Genomic DNA, 19,715 nt, shown 5'->3' with positions numbered 1-19,715 from the left:
AGTAGACTTATTACTTATTTATTTAATCCTACAAATTGTTAGGACAGTAAGTAACAGTTAGTAGTGGTAGTCAGATAATTAGGTATTTGAATATGTGGAGGAAAATTTGTAACCGGGTTCCCCGTTCGGCGTAGTGATGATCTCAAGCATGACTGTTTGATGATTATTATGAGTTCTCATAGTACATAGTCTGATGAGCATACCTGTGCCATACAGGGTCCGCGATAAAACCGTCATATGAGTCATATCCTTTCTAACAAACTGAAAACTTTCGTATTTCCAAATTGGGTGAAATGATATGATATAATTTGCGTCTGAAAACTATAGGTACTGCTTTAATCGATTTTCTAGACTAATTCTATTGAAGGCATCAGGGAACGCTGTATATATCAGGTTTATAATCTGTTGTTAATGTGTTTGTCAACCGCTGAGCATTCTTCTAGACTAGGTCAAAAAAGTAAAAAAAATGGAAGGTAAAATAGACAAGATTTGTCATTTTTAGGAGAATTTTTCCAATTTTAGACCTTTTAAGGCCAATTTTAGGCAGGATTTATTATATTTTCAGGATAAATCTAGGATGCTTATACTGTAGTCAAGTGTCCCTATTAGATCCTGTATAATATCAGGCTCTAATTCTAATAGGTTTCAGTTAGGTTCTCATGTAGAACGATAAGGTTCTGCCTGTGCTAGTATATTTTGGTTTTACCTCCCAGTCACCAGAAATGATGGCATGAATTCCGCATGATTCATGGCACCCATGCCGTAAGAGAATTCATTGTTTTCTGCTAGTAACTAGTAATCTTTCGAGAATTCATTGTTTTACAAGTAAGGTTTCAAATTGGGCTGTCATGATTTTCGCTACAATTTATTTTGCACTCTTTTTTTTAAGATTCTGCTTGTGTACCTTTCTTATAGGCGTTTCGTAGATGGGTATATCATATTTACAACCTTAACCCATCTTTTGGGGCTATTTGGCCTTACACCTACGCCTTAGTGTGGACTTTTTGTGTACGGAGTTCTTCCCAACACTGTTCTGGTTGGGACAATTTCGTCTACTTGATTTCTTCTCTTCTGTGACTGAAATGCCACCGGAAACCTGTCTTAAGTCCCACACTACATCGTAGCTTCTGTTGTTTCATAGTATGCCTGTTGGTTTATATTTATAGTATGCTTGTTTATAGCATGACTCACACGACTAGCTTCCCTTCCCATCATGGTCACAGGAAATCTTCGTCATATCTCTCCGAACCTCAAGTTCGCTCACCTTACATAATGCATAGTATACATAATCAATACCTACATAGTCATAGTTAATACATAGTACACCTGACTACATAAAGTACAATGTTCATGCATAATACACTTAGGTGCAAAAAGTTCGGGAGAGATTGCATTTTCAGTGTATAGGTACCTCTTTTTCTTTTTCTTCACCTTTTCCCGTTTACAGACGGGGTCGGCGTTCTTCGTCAGGCTCTCAATCAGCCACAACTAGAGTGACTGCTTTGGACTGACATTTGGTTTTGGCTACAAATTTTACGAGTGGATGCCCTTCGCACTCAACCTTTGCTATTTTTTTAGCAAGGGAAATTTAGGCTGGTTTACTCCCTGTTTAAAGTCCCCCAGCTAGACTCAGTGCATAACTAGAGTCACACAAGATTCGTGTTAAATTGTTAATATAGGCCGGGCGGAGCACTTCGAACTTTCGACGTTTCCGCGCCTCCCGCAGAATCCAGTAGGAAAGCACTCTCCAAACAGAGAATCTCTAAGGAGAGATAACAAATCTAACAGGTAGACCCGACAGGTACAACTGACAACTGATCAGGTCCGTCGGACATGGGAGACCGTCTCCCCAAAAGTTCTTGTGTCAAGATTTCAACTATTCCCAGATTCATCAGAAATCAGTAGTACCGAAAATGCTCGCTAAACTCCAAGAGACTCTCCAAGCAGAAATATTCGTAATAAATCTAACAGTTCCTAGCAACACAGGTGCATCACAGTAGTGAATTAGTAAGATGGGACATGGGGAGATCCCCCTCTACCGCAGTTATTTATGACTATAGTTGACTAGCAGGACGTTGGTACGTGTCTAGATTCTGCACCAAGGTCATTTCATGCCGTCCTCAGGTTCGGAGTATCCCAGGCACCAAGTTTAATGACCACATGGATTGTTTTGCCTGCATTCTGTGCGACTTCCTGGCAGACGCGCTACCTTCCAAGCTAACTAGACTGGCTACCGTTTCTTTACTGACAGACTTTTCTAAATGTTCTGAAAATATTTATACAGTCATGTAAACGTTCTGTATATATATGTAAGTACCTATACCTACCAGTTTGGGGTGCAATAGTCCTATAGACTGGACGCTGCACACAGGAATTTCGTTCGAAAAGTCCCCCATTTAAACATAATGTAATAAGTACCTACTAGCTAAAAACTCATGTCAGAGTAGAAGACGTCATGTATAATCTGTGGACAATGTGAACGTATAAACAGATATCAGACATGAATAAACACTCCAATTTAAGTAGGTAGATACATGCTTATGCACGGAGTTTAACGTAAACATTGGCGACTTCCTCACTGATTTGTGGAAGCTTGGCGGAATGGACGGCTGTTAATCGCTCAATGCTTTCGCTTTTTATTTTTACTTGTGAAAGTGTCACTCGTAATATTGGTACCTACTTATTTATACTACTCACATATTACTGAAAAGTCCCTTTACTCCAGCAGTAGGCTACTACTATTATTATGGTCGAATTCATAAATTATATTGAGGATAAAATTCCATACCTCGGTTGGGAATGCTGGGATTGAACCTATGCCCTCCTGCTTATCAGGCGAGCGCCTTAACCAATACACCACCGAGGCAGATAGCACTTTAACACGTGAGACCACTTTGATTCGCAATGATGCAATCAAAGAATTTAAAAGCCGTTATTACTGTGTTTATTTTCTTCAATCCTGTGAATTTAATGCTTTTTGGTGTCCATTTTCTTGGGCCGGTCGGTGTGACCCTAATATGTGGACATCTCTTTTGGAATTTTATGTCCCATGTGTCCAGAGTCCAGATGTTTCTTGCAGCCACATAAACCTATACTTTGGTAAACCTATTCGAGCATCATGAGTAGGTTGCCCTCTTGAAAGACGTTAGATGAAATAGCTATTTTATTTATAAATATACAAAGTTTGATCGGCTACCCGATACCTGGATACACGACATCCTGTCTTGACAAAGTAGAATAATTGACTGAAAATCAAGTTTCGATCGGAAAGAAAACAAGTAGCTGGCAGACTAGCTACAGTAAACCAGATCTAGAACTTAATTAAAGCTCGCTTCCCTATCGCAAGGATTTCGAATTAATTGGTTCGGACTCCTAGCAAATGACGAATCTAGAGCGTTCAGCTAATGTTCAACCGCCCGTGGATATCAAATCAGCAAGTAGATATCAAACACTGGTGGAAAAAAGGAAGAAATAATTGTGGAGTAGAAAAAGGAATCAATAATTGCGGAATACCCATCATTCAATAGTTGATCAAAAGCCTGTGCGGGGAATATTAAAAAGGTAAAGACTTTAATGACTTGGTCACTCGGATGGCATTTTATAAAAAGTGGTTAATAAGTAACCACTACCTGGTCTTCAGGAGAGAATCACCTGTGGAAGAAATTGTTTGAAATTATGAGAGCCTACATACACCGGTCTAATTAAAGTTATCAGAGCATAAATTGGAGAAGATAAATTATACCTATTGACTTACTTGATACCTATACAAGTGAAATTTCCGTGGTGCTACCGACTTGAGGAAATTAGAAAGGACGCATAGTCCTTCAGCCTTCTGAGTTTCAAATGAGTCCCTCTTCAAACCACTGAGATTTCAGTTCGAGGGGAAGACAGCCACTCGCGGTGGAGATAAAAATAGATACACCGAAACAGTGGCGTAGCCTTCATATAAGGAGGGAAAGTATCATTTCCCTTTCCCCTTTACGGGTTTCTTACCCCCTAACCTGCCTCGGTGGTGTAGTGCTAAGTGGATTCGAAGACCACCAGCAGACCGGCATACTGTATTATAAGGGTGTACCTACAGTAAAGTTAGGTATAGCTTTTAGCGGCGGGTCCCCTTATGAAAATCTCACTACACACCACTGCATCAAGACAAACAAAACATTGGAAGAAGTCCCTATGACTCAGACACATGGGTACCTTATCGCGATATGGGCCTTTTGACATATGGGTCCCTTTTCTGTCCCCATGACACAAAGATCCCTCGTTATGATATTGGGAATCTAAATGACACGTACCCAGTGTAACCATACCCAGACTCCAGCCCAGACATCTCAGAACCCAGACTCGGTGTACCCAGACATCTCAGAAGAATTGGGGCCCAAATAATAGATATTTTTGGGTCGCTGAAGTATGATGACATGGGTCCCTATCACACGTCTTAAACTCACAAAAACTGATTTTTAGTCTATTCGTTATGATATTGGGAATCTAAATGACACCTACCCAGTGTAACCATACCCAGACTCCAGCCCAGACATCTCAGAACCCAGACTCGGTATACCCAGACATCTCAGAAGAGATGATGATACGAATTGCGGCCCAAATAATAGATATTTTTGGGTCCCTGAAGTATGATGACATGGGTCCCTATCACACGTCTTAAACTCACAAAACTATCTGATTTTTAGCCTGGGAGGGAGTTCCTCTGACACTATTGACAGACATCAGACGGTCTAATGACTCGAGTAAATATGAGGTGTGACTGAAGATATAGTGTGAGATGTTAATCCAGCTACTCGTACCTATATGAGATGGATTTTAGACATTAAGATCGAGTATTTTCTATTTTGCCGTTAGGAGGGGATTGTTTTAAAGATGGCTAAGTAGGATGCACCCAAAATGAACTACCAACTGCAAATGACCGCGCCCTTTAAGTCACGGAAGTCGCGGACTACTGGAAATTCAAGGCTTGAGGAAGCTGAAAGAGAAGGACATGGAAAGTAAGTAAGGATCAAGAAGACTGAAATTTCAATCGGGGGAGCTGGGTTCGAATCCTTGTGGAGACACAAATTGTCTTGCCGAGTTTGTAGATGCGCTTTAATATTCTGCTACATCCTTAGTATGCCGTATGGAGAGTTGGAGACTAACGGACTCATTAACTTATTTTCGTCTAACAACTGTTCTTTTTCGGACATGACTGATTTGACATGTTCAAAATTTTGACAAACATTTTGTCCGCTTTTCTTATCTTTCAGGAATTTCAGGAGAATTTTTTTCAGCACGAGTGAACAGGGAACAGGCCCAAGTTTTGACCTACCTTATCCTTCATCAAGTTTCTAAAGCCATAACTGGATTTTATTCAAAACTGGATTTACTTTTCAAGCTTATAGGTACCTAATAGGTTAGGTAAGTACCGAGATATTACTGGAAATCTTCCTGGCAATCAGGCAAAATTTCTGCAGAAATTCCCGAAGTCTTTAACCAACTATGGCGAAGCCAAGTCACGATAAGCCACAATCAAGTTAGTACTGAATTACTGATTTCGGCAGACTAAAAAGAAGAAACAATTTGTCAGGAATTTGCTGAACCATTTTTTTTTTACCCATTCCAGACACTTGTACCAAAACAGGTACTGGGTACGTGTCATTTAGATTCCCAATATCATAACGAGGGATCTTTGTGTCATGGGGACAGAAAAGGGACCCATATGTCAAAAGGCTCATATCGCGATAAGGTACCGATGTGTCTGAGTCACAGGGACTTCTTCCAATGTTTGTCTTGATGCAGTGGTGTGTAGGTAGTGAGATTTCCATAAGGGGACTCGCCGCTAAAAGCTATACCTAACTTTACTGTAGGTACACCCTTATAATACAGTATGCCGGTCTGCTGGTGGTCTTCGAATCCACTTAGGATAATCACTAAATGACCTACCTACCTTTTATTTTCGATAAGGGGTAAAAATGGTCAAGGTAGGATCACACGATATGGCAGTGTGACGTAATCACTAAATGACCTACCTACCTTTTATTTTCGATAAGGGGTAAAAATGGTCAAGGTAGGATCACACGATATGGCAGTGTGACGTAATACTTAATGTGGCCATTTTCTCTTCCATACCAAGTAATCGGTCTTCGTTAACACCTACAGGGTCAAATTTTCGCTTTGATCATAGAAAATTTCTGGAGGTACATAGGCGCTCTACCTTATCCTGTGATCCTCCCTGGCAAAGATACTCTTTAGTCCTATTCAGTATAAATGAACACTATTTCTTATCGCTTATTACCAAGTCACCAGATTTGCAATCCACTAGACACAACTCATTCAAACCTATATTGTTCCACCACCTATTCATAAATTGTTAGAACCAAGAGGTACTCGGTCTACTGAGTTCTATCTGGTACTGTGGTAGGACCTATTCAGTATAGTTATTCGATGAAGAGCACCGTTACTGCTAGCACATCATAGCGACTTACTGCAAAACCAAGTGACGGCGTTACAATGCGAGGTATACAACTTCATTGAGGTGAAATAGAAGTGTCCTACCAGCATTCTCTTAGAACTTAGAGCATACCGAAATAATGGGAGTCAAACACAATTTACACAATTCAGGGCTTAACTTCTACAGGCATTTTGCACTGTACCGCCGCGCCGTTCAGCGCCGACAAAATCGTATGGTGAGTACCATTTACTCTAGTTTCTAGTTGAGTTGTTTCCCTCCCTATATGAAGGCTACGCCACTGTTTCGGTGTATCTATTTTTATCTCCACCGCGAGTGGCTGTCTTCCCCTCGAACTGAAATCTCAGTGGGGTACCCCCGAGTCTGAAAGATGTGCATCTCAGGAATACAGGATGGAACGGAAGTCCTGTCTGAAGACATCTTATGCAGATGTAGGAGACATCTTGTAATCTTAGTAATACAGGGTGTTTGAACGAGTCTTTGTTTTTTCTTAGATGAATTATTCTAGAATTTGAAGGGCCAACACTAAAGCAGAGGTACAACATGTCATGTTTCCTGGTCTTTCGACAGATCTTTGCTTGTGTCCGCAATATTTGAGCGAATATCACAATCACTCGTTTGAACCTGAAATTTCCAGAAATATGGCGTACACACAAAACGGCCTGTCGAAAAACCAGGTTGGGGGAAATTCGTAGTGTGTGTAGTATACAAACAGTGTACTGTTTACACACTGTGTACCTACCGTTTAGGTACCGTGGGCTCTAGGAATCGAGACTTCAAACTCTTCAAAGGAGACATTGAAGCCTTATGTGTGAAAACACGTAGACATCACCCTTAACCAATGCGTCACGTCTGTCATGATTATCATGAAATATTATCCGTGAACATTGGTTTCCTTTCAGTGCTGGTGAATTGGCGATAGATCAAAGCTTGTCGAAGAAATAAAATTCCAAGTTGTAACAGAATGGAAGTTGTAATGGACCGAAAGAAGTTGTGACAAGTTGTAATATACTGGAAGAGGTTGTAAAGAAATTAAGTAGGAATGGTCAACGCTATGCACAGATCAATAATTTTAAATAACAAAATTTGACTGAAGAAATAGAGACTTACATTCTTCTGCTTCGCTTTTTCCCGTATACAGACGGGGTCGGCGTTTTTCGTCAGCCTCTCAAAGAGCCCTAACTAGGGTGATTGCTTTGGGCTGACATTTGGTTTTGCCTACAAATTTCACTAGCGGTTTTAGTGGATGTGCTAAAATCATCAGAAAAAGAAGAACAAAGCACTCAAGGAAAAGACAAGCAACAAATAAGAACAGACGAATAAAACTTGAAACTCAGCTCTTGGTTGATATATTAAGCACTTGGATCATGAACTTTGAACTTGAATAACTTGATAGAGAAATTAATCAAGTTCAATATACAAATATGAAACCAAGTAGACCCACCAACAACTTATTTGGAATAATAAGAAGTGAGGATGTATAAACTGGAGAATCTAGCTAGAGATATACATAACTGTTTGTCATATGAGCATTGAGTAATGAGTATGGTAAACTAAGAGTTCTTTGAAAGCTATAAAAAATAGTTGTTTCCGATGAGTTATGAGTTATGATAGTTATGATCCAGGATACTCTGAATATAAATGAAGTTATGACTTGAGATGTAGAAGAAACTTTACTCCATATGCACCTATATAATGGGCAATATAAGTGACAAAAAATTTTTAATAGCTTTCGTAGAAAGGGGGTTTCATCTTCAACGGTAGGTATTCTAATTATTTCTAGAAATTTATTTTTCTAGACAATTCCTATTCCATCACTTGAAAAGTTGAAACTATTCTGATCCTCAGTTGTCAGAGATAGACCATTGGACACAAGTTTGTAGTAGTTTCTTTTTGAGATGGACTTTTGTAAAAGCTTTGCTGAAACAATTATAAATAACTTGATTCCATCACTTGGCTCACCTATTCAGCAGGCCACCAGTTTCCGCTATATCATACGTTAACCAAATCTAGGTAGGTAGCTATTGGCTCATGAACGGATCAGTTTTTACTGAATCAAGAAGTTTTGGTCCAAACGAATAAGGAACTCTTCAATGTATCTTCGGGTCATTGTAGCCTTAAGTACATTAGATGTTCCTAATACCACGCGTTCTATAGATGCTAAAACTAAGACTAGAAGATGCTCCAAACCGTTCAGAAGTAGGTGAGATCCAAGTATACGGTTGTAAAAGTGGTTCGGTTGTAACCGCATACCACAATCATAATCCGCATACCAAGTCTGACATTAATATCCTCGGCAGAGATGAGTTTGGTGTTTTTTTGGTAGTGCCAAATTTTGGTAAACCTAATAAGCAGTTAGAAGTGTTAAAACTCGGCCGCACTGCTGGAATGTTTTTAGGTACTATGTTAACACTCTAAATTAGACCGAAACTGGGTTTTGAATTTTTTTAGAAATTTGGTATACCGCCTGAAATTCGGATTGGTACATAATATGTCTGCTAAAATTGAATCATTCACAGGTATAGTCGGTCTATGGTGTTCTATTCTTTATTCCTTGAAAAACTGGGGCATTAGGAATTCGGTACTGCTAAAATTTTGAAGCACACACAGGTATGACGGTCTGCCTGTCTTGGCATGTAGAATACGAAAACAATTTGCTCATAAATCTAGCTGACTAGCTCTATTCATTCTACTTTTAGGCATTCAATTCACTAGTTTAGTAAGGTATTCTGTATTCTTCGTGTGATGTATTCGTACCTGAAGGTAGTAAATCGTCAGTCCACGTTCAAAGAATGCTAATCGTTTTTGCTGAAGAGTTCTGCAAATCGTTGAGGTGTGGGTGGACAGGAAGACGTGTTAAAGAGAACCATTGTTCTCTGATTGGAACTGCACTAAGCAATAAAATGTTCCTTGTTGAAGTTCCTAACCTTTAAACCCCCCAATCCTGTCAGCACCGTGAGATGGTTGTCTGTCTCATGGACAAGGAAAGTACAATAGAATTTATCTTGTTTATACTGCCAGCATAGGTGTAAAAAGGCCCTTTACTCTGGGAGTCTAAACAAGGTCTTATAAATTACATATAACATTTTTAAAGAAAAACAGTAAGACCTAACTGTTCCTCTAATCCTTGAGTGACGAACTTCCTGATTTTCAGGACGAATGCTTAGCTGTTCTTCCAAGATCCAAAGCATTTTTCTTCTTGGTCGCACCTGCCTACAAAGATTACAAAGGCTCATAAAACCGAAAAACTACTTGCTCCAAAAACTTAAAAGTGTCTCACAGTGACCGTCTCCCAAACGTTCTTCTGTCAACTTTTCAACCAATCACAGGTTCATCAGAAATCCAGAATCCAGTAGGAAAGCACTCTCCAAACAGAGAATCTCTAAGGAGAGATAACAAATCTAACAGGTAGACCCGACAGGTACAACTGATCAGGTCCGTCTATCAGGTCTACCTGATGAGCACACACACTATCAGCTAGACCTGTCGTCAGGTCGACCTGATAGTGAGTGGCTGGTTTAAGGAGAGACAACAAATGTTAGAACAGCTCCTAGCAACACAGGTGCATCACAGTAGTGAATTAGTAAGATGGGACATGGACATGGGAGACCGTCTCCCCAAAAGTTCTTGTGACAAGATTTCAACTATTCCCAGATTCATCAGAAATCAGTAGTACCGAAAATGCTCGCTAAACTCCAAGAGACTATTCAAGGAGGGAGAGAGAGGGAGAGAGAGGGAGAGAGAGAGAGGGAGAGGGAGAAAGAAAGAAAGAGAGAGAGAGAAAGAGAGAGAGAGAAAGAGAGAGAGAGTGAGTGAGTGAGTGAGAGTGAGTGAGAGAGAAAGAAAGAATTTAGGAAAAATATTCAATTTATAATGATCATAAATATCTAATATCTCAATAAACAAACAATCTCTTACCCGTTTCACCTCTTCCAGGCCATTGCCTTTAAGACAACGAGTTTTGTGACAGAGTTAGAGGTAGAGAAAAGTAGAGTTTTTCAGATGAATGAGCTTTCTACGGTACTTCTCCTACCGGGATATTGCCTTTAAGACAACGAGTTTTGTGACAGAGTTAGAGGTAGAGAAAAGTAGAGTTTTTCAGATGAATGAGCTTTCTACGGTACTTCCTCAACCGGGAAGCTTGGTAGTTGAGTGATTTGATTGTAAAAAAAGGCTCAAGAAAAGGGAGTTTTGACATCTCCACCATTTACCTACTCCATTTAGTCTTTAGTGGAGATGTTTATCTCCCCTAGAGCTTGGTAGAGAAGTGGCATATTCTACATGAATGAGGTTTCTAAGGTAGTTACCCACTTTGAAAAATCCTGGAAGTTGAGTGATTTAACTGTCAAACCCCCCTGGGTGGGGGCCTCAAGAAAAAGGAGTTTTAGCATCTCCACCATTTAATTTTTAGGGGAGATGTTAACCTCTCCCCAACAGTCTTTAGTGAAAATGTATAGGTGTGTTGGGTGAAAAGAAAAGGGGGTAAAGGAGAGAGGAAAGGGAGAGAGAGGGGAAGGAGAAATGGAGGGAGAGAGAGAGAAGAAAGGAAAGGAGAAAGAAAATAATACTCCTAAATGCACAAAGCTAAAAAATTGTAAAAAGAGGTACCTACCTAAAGAAGAGAAATGGAGGGAGAGAGAGAGAGGAGAAAGGGAAGGAGAAAGAAAAGAATACTCCTAAATGCACAAAGCTAAAAAATTGTAAAAAGAGGTACCTAAAGAAGACTAAGAGAGAGAGAGAGAAAGAGAAAGAGAGAGAGAAAAAGAGAGAGAGAGAAAGAGAAAGAGAGAGAGAGAGAGAAAGAAAGAGAGAGAGAGAGAAAGAGAAAAAGAGAGAGAGAGAGAGAGAAAGAGAGGGAAAGACTAAAATGTATGGAAACTATTCAAGTGTTAAATGTAGACCTTTACAAAGGAAAGAGAAATAATTATGTGCCCAGCCAGTGTTTTAAGTTCAGAACCTTTGTGAAGAATAAAAGTAGAAAGAATAATGACGAGGTAATAATAATAATGAGCCAGAGAGAGAGACAGAGGCTTTACATCCTTGAGAATCATGCAGTGAATTGCAGTGCATGTATTTGACGTTTTCAACCACTCAAACTGTCGACACAACACAAAAGGTCACAGGATCTGAATAATGCATTCGACCAAGTAGATCGACTTTGGTTTCATTCATCTCTGTCACCTTTGACTCTTCTTACCACAATGAGCAAGTAAGTATGTAACCTTTTGTGTTGTGTCGACAGTTTGAGTGGTTGAAAACGTCAAATACATGCACTGCAATTCACTGCATGATTCTCAAGGATGTAAAGTTCACACACGAAACCACTGACATTTGAGAAAACGAAATGCCAATTCAACTCAAATGACAAACTACTCGTGTCTACATTATGTTTACGTATCTTCTGTACCTGAACGAAATAAGGTCGGGGAACAGTGAAGCCTTTAGAAATGAAAGTTATGATGAGCCTTTGGGCCTTTCTGGCTTTTGAAGGTTTAGTTCATGATGGGTCTTTTTATGTAGAGACAATGGCTATCCTCTGCTTTCTCTGACTTGTATTGACGCTCCGCTCCGCCAAGTCAAGAAACCTTGACAGCGCTACTAGAGATAGCCACAGAGAAAGTAGCCATTTTCAGGTAGTTGCAGAGGAAAAACTACAAATGATGAAAGAAAAAGGATTGAATGTGTGTGTTGGAAAGTAGATTCCGCCGTTATACATTTATGCAAAACAAATTATAATTCCAACTCTTCTCCTCTGTTTCAGACCTTGCCGTTACCAAACTCCGTCGTCACCCTCAACCAAGGCCGTCCATAAACCCCCTCCCCTCGTTAAACGGTCCGTTTTCCCTCTAATCATGAACATAATGAACGGCACGAACGGGCATCACGAGAACGGCAATGGCGAGCTAAATGGCGTCGGATTTTCGTCCAAGGGAGTTTGGACGATTGGTCTCATCAATGCACAGTTCAAATATCTGACGGCCGAAACGTTCGGATTCAAAATAAACGCGAATGGAGCTTCACTGAAAAAGAAACAGGTAAATATTTGGTTCAACCTACTTTGGGCCAATTTTAACTTACTGTATCCAATGGACTATCCATAGACCGATTTTGGGCTTGGCATTCAGGATGCACTGAGTAGCTAGCCTCGTGGGGACAATATTATTGTGCAGTGCAGCTAGGAGCAACCTAATTAACAAGTCCTCTTTTTTTTCAAGATTCTATGAACACAAAGTTATTAACCCAACCGGTCATTGCTGCTGTTGATTCGATTGAGTCATTCGCCAACACTGATAAAGATTGTCTTGAACTTGTGCGGGTTCAACCAATCTGCGATCGAGTTGAGTAATTGTTTACATCCTCTACTGAGTCATTAGGTCATTACTCACATGACGATGTATTTATTGTACCAGTAGTGTGAGTACTTACCTATAATTATGCTATGTACTCGTATGTATGTACTTACATCCTCTGTATGTATTTATGGTATGACTTATGTATTTATTCTACGAACAGGTACCTATTCCTTGAATCTTCCTTTAGTTCAAATATTTGACGGCCGAGACGTTCGGATTCAAAATCAACGCGAATGGAGCTTCACTGAAAAAGAAACAGGTAAATATTTGGTTCAACCTACTTTGGACCAATTTTAACTTACTGTATCCAATGGACTATCCATAGACCAATTTTGGACTTGGCATTCAGGATGCACTGAGTAGCTAGCCTCGTGGGGACCATTTTATTGTGCAGTGCAGCTAGGAGCAACCTAATTAACAACTCCTCTTTTTTTTCCAGGATGGGGTGGTATACACTGCCTAGGCAAAGCGTGGCATTACTTCCCTTGCTGGAGTTTAACCAGCAATTCAGTTAGTTCAGTTGTCCTCACAATGCTGAGAACACCTTCTTACTTTAGTAATCTGTCAGGAATCGGTGTATTCAACATCGTAAAAATCATTTGTTTAACTCTGAAATCCACCAAAGGTGTTCCATTGGTGGAAGCCTACAGAAAACTAATATAACTAGCGGAGAACCCAATAAATTTATGATCATCTAACAACCGTCTTATTAGAAGGTAGAAAAACTGGAGGAACTTACTGGATTGAATATTAAAAATGGCAGTGACTTGAGAGAGAAATTTCGACTGACTAGACTGATCATTTGGATCTTCTAACACGTCTCTCTTCGGTTTCAGGTGTGGATTCTGGAGCCAGCCAACGGCGGTGACACACTATCCGTGTACCTACGCTCCCATCTCGGCAAATACCTGGCCGTGGACAGCTTCGGCAATGTCACTTGTGAGGCAGACGAGAAAGAGCCTGGTTCCCTGTTCCAGATCCATGTTTCCGACGAAGGCAAGTGGGCGTTCAAGAACAAGACCCGAGGGTACTTCCTGGGCGCGTCCAGTGATAAGCTCATCTGTACAGCCAAGATTCCTGCCAACCCGGAATATTGGTTGGCCCATCTCGCTGCTAGACCTCAGGTAAGACCTTCAAAATATTATTATTAAGGTTCTTTGTTAATCTATACCTATAGCGGCTATAACTATGCGTATACCTTTAGACTGCTGGAGTAAAGGGACTTTTTAGTTTCTGAATGCAGCGATAAACAAGTGAAACTTTTAGAACTGTCCGACTTACAGTTGAGAAGTTGCGGTTCCCCTCCATGCGCTTCCATCGGACTTCCCAGTTCACGTGGACTGTAGGTGTTCACCATCATGGTCACAGGAAATCTTCGTCATATCTCTCCGAACCTCAAGTTCGCTCACCTTACATAATGCATAGTATACATAATCAATACATAGTCATAGTTAAAACATAGTACATCTGACTACATAAAGTACAATGTTCATGCATAATACACTTATTTAGGTGCAAAAAGTTCGGGAGAGATCGCATTTTCAGTGTATAGGTATCTCTTTTTCTTCACCTTTTCCCGTGTACAGACGGGGTCGGCGTTCTTCGTTAGGCTCTCAATCAGCCATTACTAGAGTGACTGCTTTGGACTGACATTTGGTTTTGGCTAATATACATAGTCATAGTTAAAACATAGTACACCTGACTACATAAAGTACAATGTTCATGCATAATACACTTAGGTGCAAATGCTCGGGAGAGATTGCATTTTCAGTGTAGGTATAACTCTTCTTTTTCTTCACCTTTTCTCGTGTACAGACGGGGTCGGCGTTTTTCGTCAGGCTCTCAATCAGCCATAAATAGAGTGACTGCTTTGGATTGACATTTGGTTTTGGCTACAAATTTTACGAGTGGATGCCCTTCGCACTTAACCTTTGCTATTTCTTTAGCAAGGGAAATCTAGGCTGGTTTATTCCCTGTTTAAAGTCCCCCAGCTAGACTCAGTGCATAACTAGAGTCACACAAGATTCGTGTTAAATTGTTAATATAGGCCGGGCGGCGCACTTCGAACTTTCGACGTTTCCGCGCCTCCCGGCACTCTCGACCTAATCAGGTTCTGTTTCGCGGGTTCGATTCCCACCCGGGACAGGACATAGCGCTTACAAGGCAGACGCGCTACCTTCCAAGCTAACTAGACTGGCTACCGTTTCTTTACTGACAGACTTTTCTAAATGTTCTGAAAATATTTATACATGCAAACGTTCTGTATATGTATGTAAGTACCTATACCTACCAGCTTGGGGTGCAATAGTCCTACAGACTGGACGCTGCACACAGGAATTTCGTTCGAAAAGTCCCCCATTTAAACATAATGTAATAAGTACCTACTAGCTAAAAACTCATGTCAGAGTAGAAGACGTCATGTATAATCTGTGGACAATGTGAACGTATAAACAGATATCAGACATGAATAAACACTCCAATTTAAGTAGGTAGATACATGCTTATGCACGGAGTTTAACGTAAACATTGGGATTCGTAGATCTGAATAATGCATTCGACCAAGTAGATCGACTTTGGTTTCATTCATCTCTGTCACCTTTGACTCTTCTTACCACAATGAGCAAGTCTGTGACCTTTTGTGTTGTGTCGACAGTTTGAGTGGTTGAAAACGTCAAATACATGCACTGCAATTCACTGCATGATTCTCAAGGATGTAAAGTTCACACACGAAACCACTGACATTTGAGAAAACGAAATGCCAATTCAACTCAAATGACAAACTACTCGTGTCTACATTATGTTTACGTATCTTCTGTACCTGAACGAAATAAGGTCGGGGAACAGTGAAGCCTTTAGAAATGAAAGTTATGATGAGCCTTTGGGCCTTTCTGGCTTTTGAAGGTTTAGTTCATGATGGGCCTTTTCATGTAGAGACAATGGACTATCCTCCACTTTCTCTGACTTGTATTAACGCTCCGCTCCGCCAAGTCAAGAAAGCTTGACAGCGCTACTAGAGATAGCCACAGAGAAAGTAGCCATTTTCAGGTAGTTGCAGAGGAAAAACTACAAATGATAAAAGAATAAGGATTGAATGTGTGTGTTGGAAAGTAGATTCCGCCGTTATACATTTATGTAAAACAAATTATAATTCCAATTCTTCTCCTCTGTTTCAGACCTTGCCGTTACATTTCGTCGTCACCCTCAACCAAGGCCGTCCATAAACCCCCTCCCCTCCTTAAACGGTCCGTTTTCCCTCTAATCATGAACATAATGAACGGCACGAACGGGCATCACGAGAACGGCAATGGCGAGCTAAATGGCGTCGGGTTTTCGTCCAAGGGAGTTTGGACGATTGGTCTCATCAATGCACAGTTCAAATATTTGACGGCCGAGACGTTCGGATTCAAAATCAACGCGAATGGAGCTTCACTGAAAAAGAAACAGGTAAATATTTGGTTTAACCTTCTGTACCCATAAACCCATTTTGGGCTTGGCATTCAGGATGCACTGAGTAGCTAGCCTTCTGGGGACAATTTTATTGATTGTGCAGATCGGAGCTACATCAATAACAACTCATCTTTTTTTTTAAGAATGGGAATAATGGGATGCTTGTACATTGCCTAAGCAAAGCGTGACATAACTTCCCTTGCTGGAGTTTAACCAGGTCTTCAGTTGTCTTCGCAATGCTGAGAACACCTCTTAACTTCAGTGATCTGTCAGGAATCGGTGTATTCAACATCGTAAAAATAATGTCTTTAACTTCGACATCCAACAAAGGTGTTCCACTCTTCCACTAATGAGATTACAGTAGTCAAAAACGAGATGAAATCAAAGAAAAATAATATACGTGTAACTACCTATTGGAGAAGGGAATCCGATAAATTTATGAATTTTATGATCATCCAACGACCACCTCTTTTCGGTTTCAGGTGTGGATTCTGGAGCCAGCCAACGGCGGTGACACACTGAGCGTATACCTACGCTCCCATCTTGGCAAATACCTGGCCGTGGACAGCTTTGGCAATGTTACTTGTGAGGCAGACGAGAAAGAGCCTGGCTCTCTGTTCCAGATCCATGTGTCCGATGAAGGCAAGTGGGCGTTCAAGAACAAGACGCGAGGGTACTTCCTGGGCGCGTCCAGTGATAAGCTGATCTGTACAGCCAAGATTCCTGCCAACCCGGAATATTGGTTGGCCCATCTCGCTGCTAGACCTCAGGTAAGACCTTCAAGATATTATTATTAAGGTTCTTTGTTAAACTATACCTATAGCAGCTATAACTATGCCTATACCTTTAGACTGCTGGAGTAAAGGGACTTTTTAGTCCCATTCGAGCAGGATAAACAAGGCATATTCTATTCTATTATTAAGGTATGTGGAAACATGGTCAATCGGCCGTCGATCCACATCGATCGTTAGCCATCGACTATGTGTGGACAGCATTTGAATTAAGGATCCCTACACCTCCTGGTACTCATTCAATGTTCTTGACTCAGCCTTTTAAAGCGGACAAGTAGAAAGGCTAAGGAATAGGGTTGGTGTTTTGGTTATTAAGGTTCTTCGAATTAAATTGATTCCAAGGGCAAGATAGCTATCGAATAGTGTGACTCAAGGCAAATAGTTTTCAAATAGTTGCAATACACTTGACCTCAAAATTTCAATTTGAAATTTGCAGATAGTACGATTATGTATACCTATGTGGGCGCCTGCCAACCCGGAATATTGGTTGGCCCATCTCGCTGCTAGACCTCAGGTAAGACCTTCAAGATATTATTATTAAGGTTCTTTGTTAATCTATACCTATAGCAGCTATAACTTTGCCTATACCTTTAGACTGCTGGAGTAAAGGGACTTTTTAGTCCCATTCGAGCAGGATAAACAAGGTATATTCTATTCTATTATTAAGGTATGTGGAAACATGGTCAATCGGCCGTCGATCCACATCGATCGTGAGCCATCGACTATGTGTGGACACACCTTTAGCATTTAAATTAAGGATCCCCACACCTCCTGGTACTCATTCAATGATCTTGACTCAGCCTTTTAAAGCGGACAAGTAGAAAGGCTAAGGAATAGGGTTGGTTTTTTGGTTATTAAGGTTCTTCGAATTACATTGATTCCTAGGGCAAGATAGCTATCGAACAGTGTGACTCAAGGCATGTGTTTTCAAATAGTTGCAATACACTTGACCTCAAAATTTCAATTTGAAATTAGCAGATAATACGATTATGTATAGTGTATAGGTACCTATGTGGGCGAATTTCTGAATGCAGCATCTAGGAAGAATATTCTAAAGCTGGCTAGCTGATCCGAGATTAGAAAGGAACAGGAGATTAGAAAAAACGCCAGAAGGGGATTACAACATAAATTATTTTCTCACCTAATCTCCATCTCTCCCACCCCCACATATGGAGACTGGTGACATTTCGAACCCTTCCAGGAATGTCAGGAATTTGCCCTAACCCCTAACCCTTCGCAGACAACGTCTTCAGTGGCTTCGATATCCCCTTTCACTATCCTTATACGTCTATACGTCCTCCTCAATACTTTCCGTCTCCATCCTGACCAGGTTGTTCCAAAGAAGCAAGAATATTAGGCATGTTTCCGACTCAGTCGAAAGCTTTTATGAAGATTCGTAGAAGCTCAACCCATCCTTTAGGGCTGTTTGTCCCTACACCTAAGCCTCGGAGTGGGCCTTTTGTGTATGAAAGTATGCTTTTGTGAAACAACCTAGTCGAGACAGAGGCTTAACTACAATTTGAATTACTATATGAAAGTATGTATGCTTTTATGAAAAACCTAGTCGAGACAGAGGCTTAACTACCATTTGAATTACTGCGATCACTACCATAGATTTGAATAACTACCATCATGGACCCAAGAGGGCATTAAGGCAGCTCAGTCTAGAATGTAGAATTTATCTGTTTACAATGGAATTGTAATTATGCTAAATGCTTGTGCTTCGTGATGTAACCACAACCTATCTCAATATTCAGGATGGTTCTATAATGGTGTTCAACTGACATAGGTAGGTAATGATTGAGCTGTGTCCACACATAGTCGACGAGTCGACGGCCATTGAACAATGAGGTGAATCTATGTTGTCAAGGCAATGTGGACGGTTTCAGTCGACATCGATCGATGGCCGTCGATTATGTGACTTCTTAAGAAGTCCTTAGCTAAATCCATCTCATAGATACCCTCTCTGTAGCAAATATTTTGCAAGTTTAAGATTACTGAAATTATTCATCGTAATTTTTGAGGTACGGCACCTGTTGTTGACTAATCCGCACCCCACCTTTCATGTTTTAATGGAATAATTTAGAGACACCCTGTAGAGCTTGCATTGTTCTCCAGGTTAGATAAGACCATAAGAAGCCCGAGGGGTGACAAGCTTATTGAAATGTTACTGTGTCTGAACTTGTACCAGAAATCGATGAATGTACTATAATGGTCAGCATAGTACTGTACTAAGTATCTACAATTAGATACCTTCTCGCCACTACAAATGGTTTAATAGAATGTTAACTATGTTGCTATCTTGTTGTGGGTGTAAACGTGCCAATACTATTGTAACATTTGTAACAAGATTGTAGAAAGATATTGTTGGGTTTATAGGGTACGTAAGACATTCTCTAGGAGCCTAGGTGTAGCTCTTCCTGGGTAGTCAGCATAATGCGGGTCGCAAAAGTAGCGTGTTTAGAAATCTTGAAATAATCTCTCCAAAGGTATCAGGTAGACCTGACAGGCGAGGTGGACGGACCTTTTCAGCCGTACCTGTCAGGTCTACCTGATAGTGTGTGTGCTCATTAGGTATCAGATAGACCTGATCAGGTGTACCTGTCAGGTCTATAGTGAGTGGCTGGCCTAAGGGTCTAGGATCCTAACCTAAAAAATATCTACCCC

The 19,715-nt window shown here is 40.5% G+C and overlaps 1 protein-coding gene across 1 annotated transcript in view; it reads left to right on the top strand.

The window, feature by feature from the left end:
- LOC103505229 (protein singed-like) overlaps positions 1-19,715 on the top strand; it is a 54,030-nt gene that overhangs the window by 14,042 nt on the left and 20,273 nt on the right. Inside the window, exons 2-3 of the mRNA XM_026820584.1 lie at positions 15,984-16,254; positions 16,740-17,027. Of these exons, the coding sequence (XP_026676385.1) occupies positions 16,072-16,254; positions 16,740-17,027 (471 nt within the window). The 5' untranslated portion in view covers positions 15,984-16,071. The remainder of the gene's footprint in view (positions 1-15,983; positions 16,255-16,739; positions 17,028-19,715) is intronic.

This window comes from Diaphorina citri, unplaced genomic scaffold (genome assembly GCF_000475195.1).
Source record: "Diaphorina citri unplaced genomic scaffold, Diaci psyllid genome assembly version 1.1 scaffold158, whole genome shotgun sequence".
Classification (NCBI taxonomy): domain Eukaryota; kingdom Metazoa; phylum Arthropoda; class Insecta; order Hemiptera; family Psyllidae; genus Diaphorina; species Diaphorina citri.
This window is presented reverse-complemented; position numbering and strand designations above follow the sequence as displayed.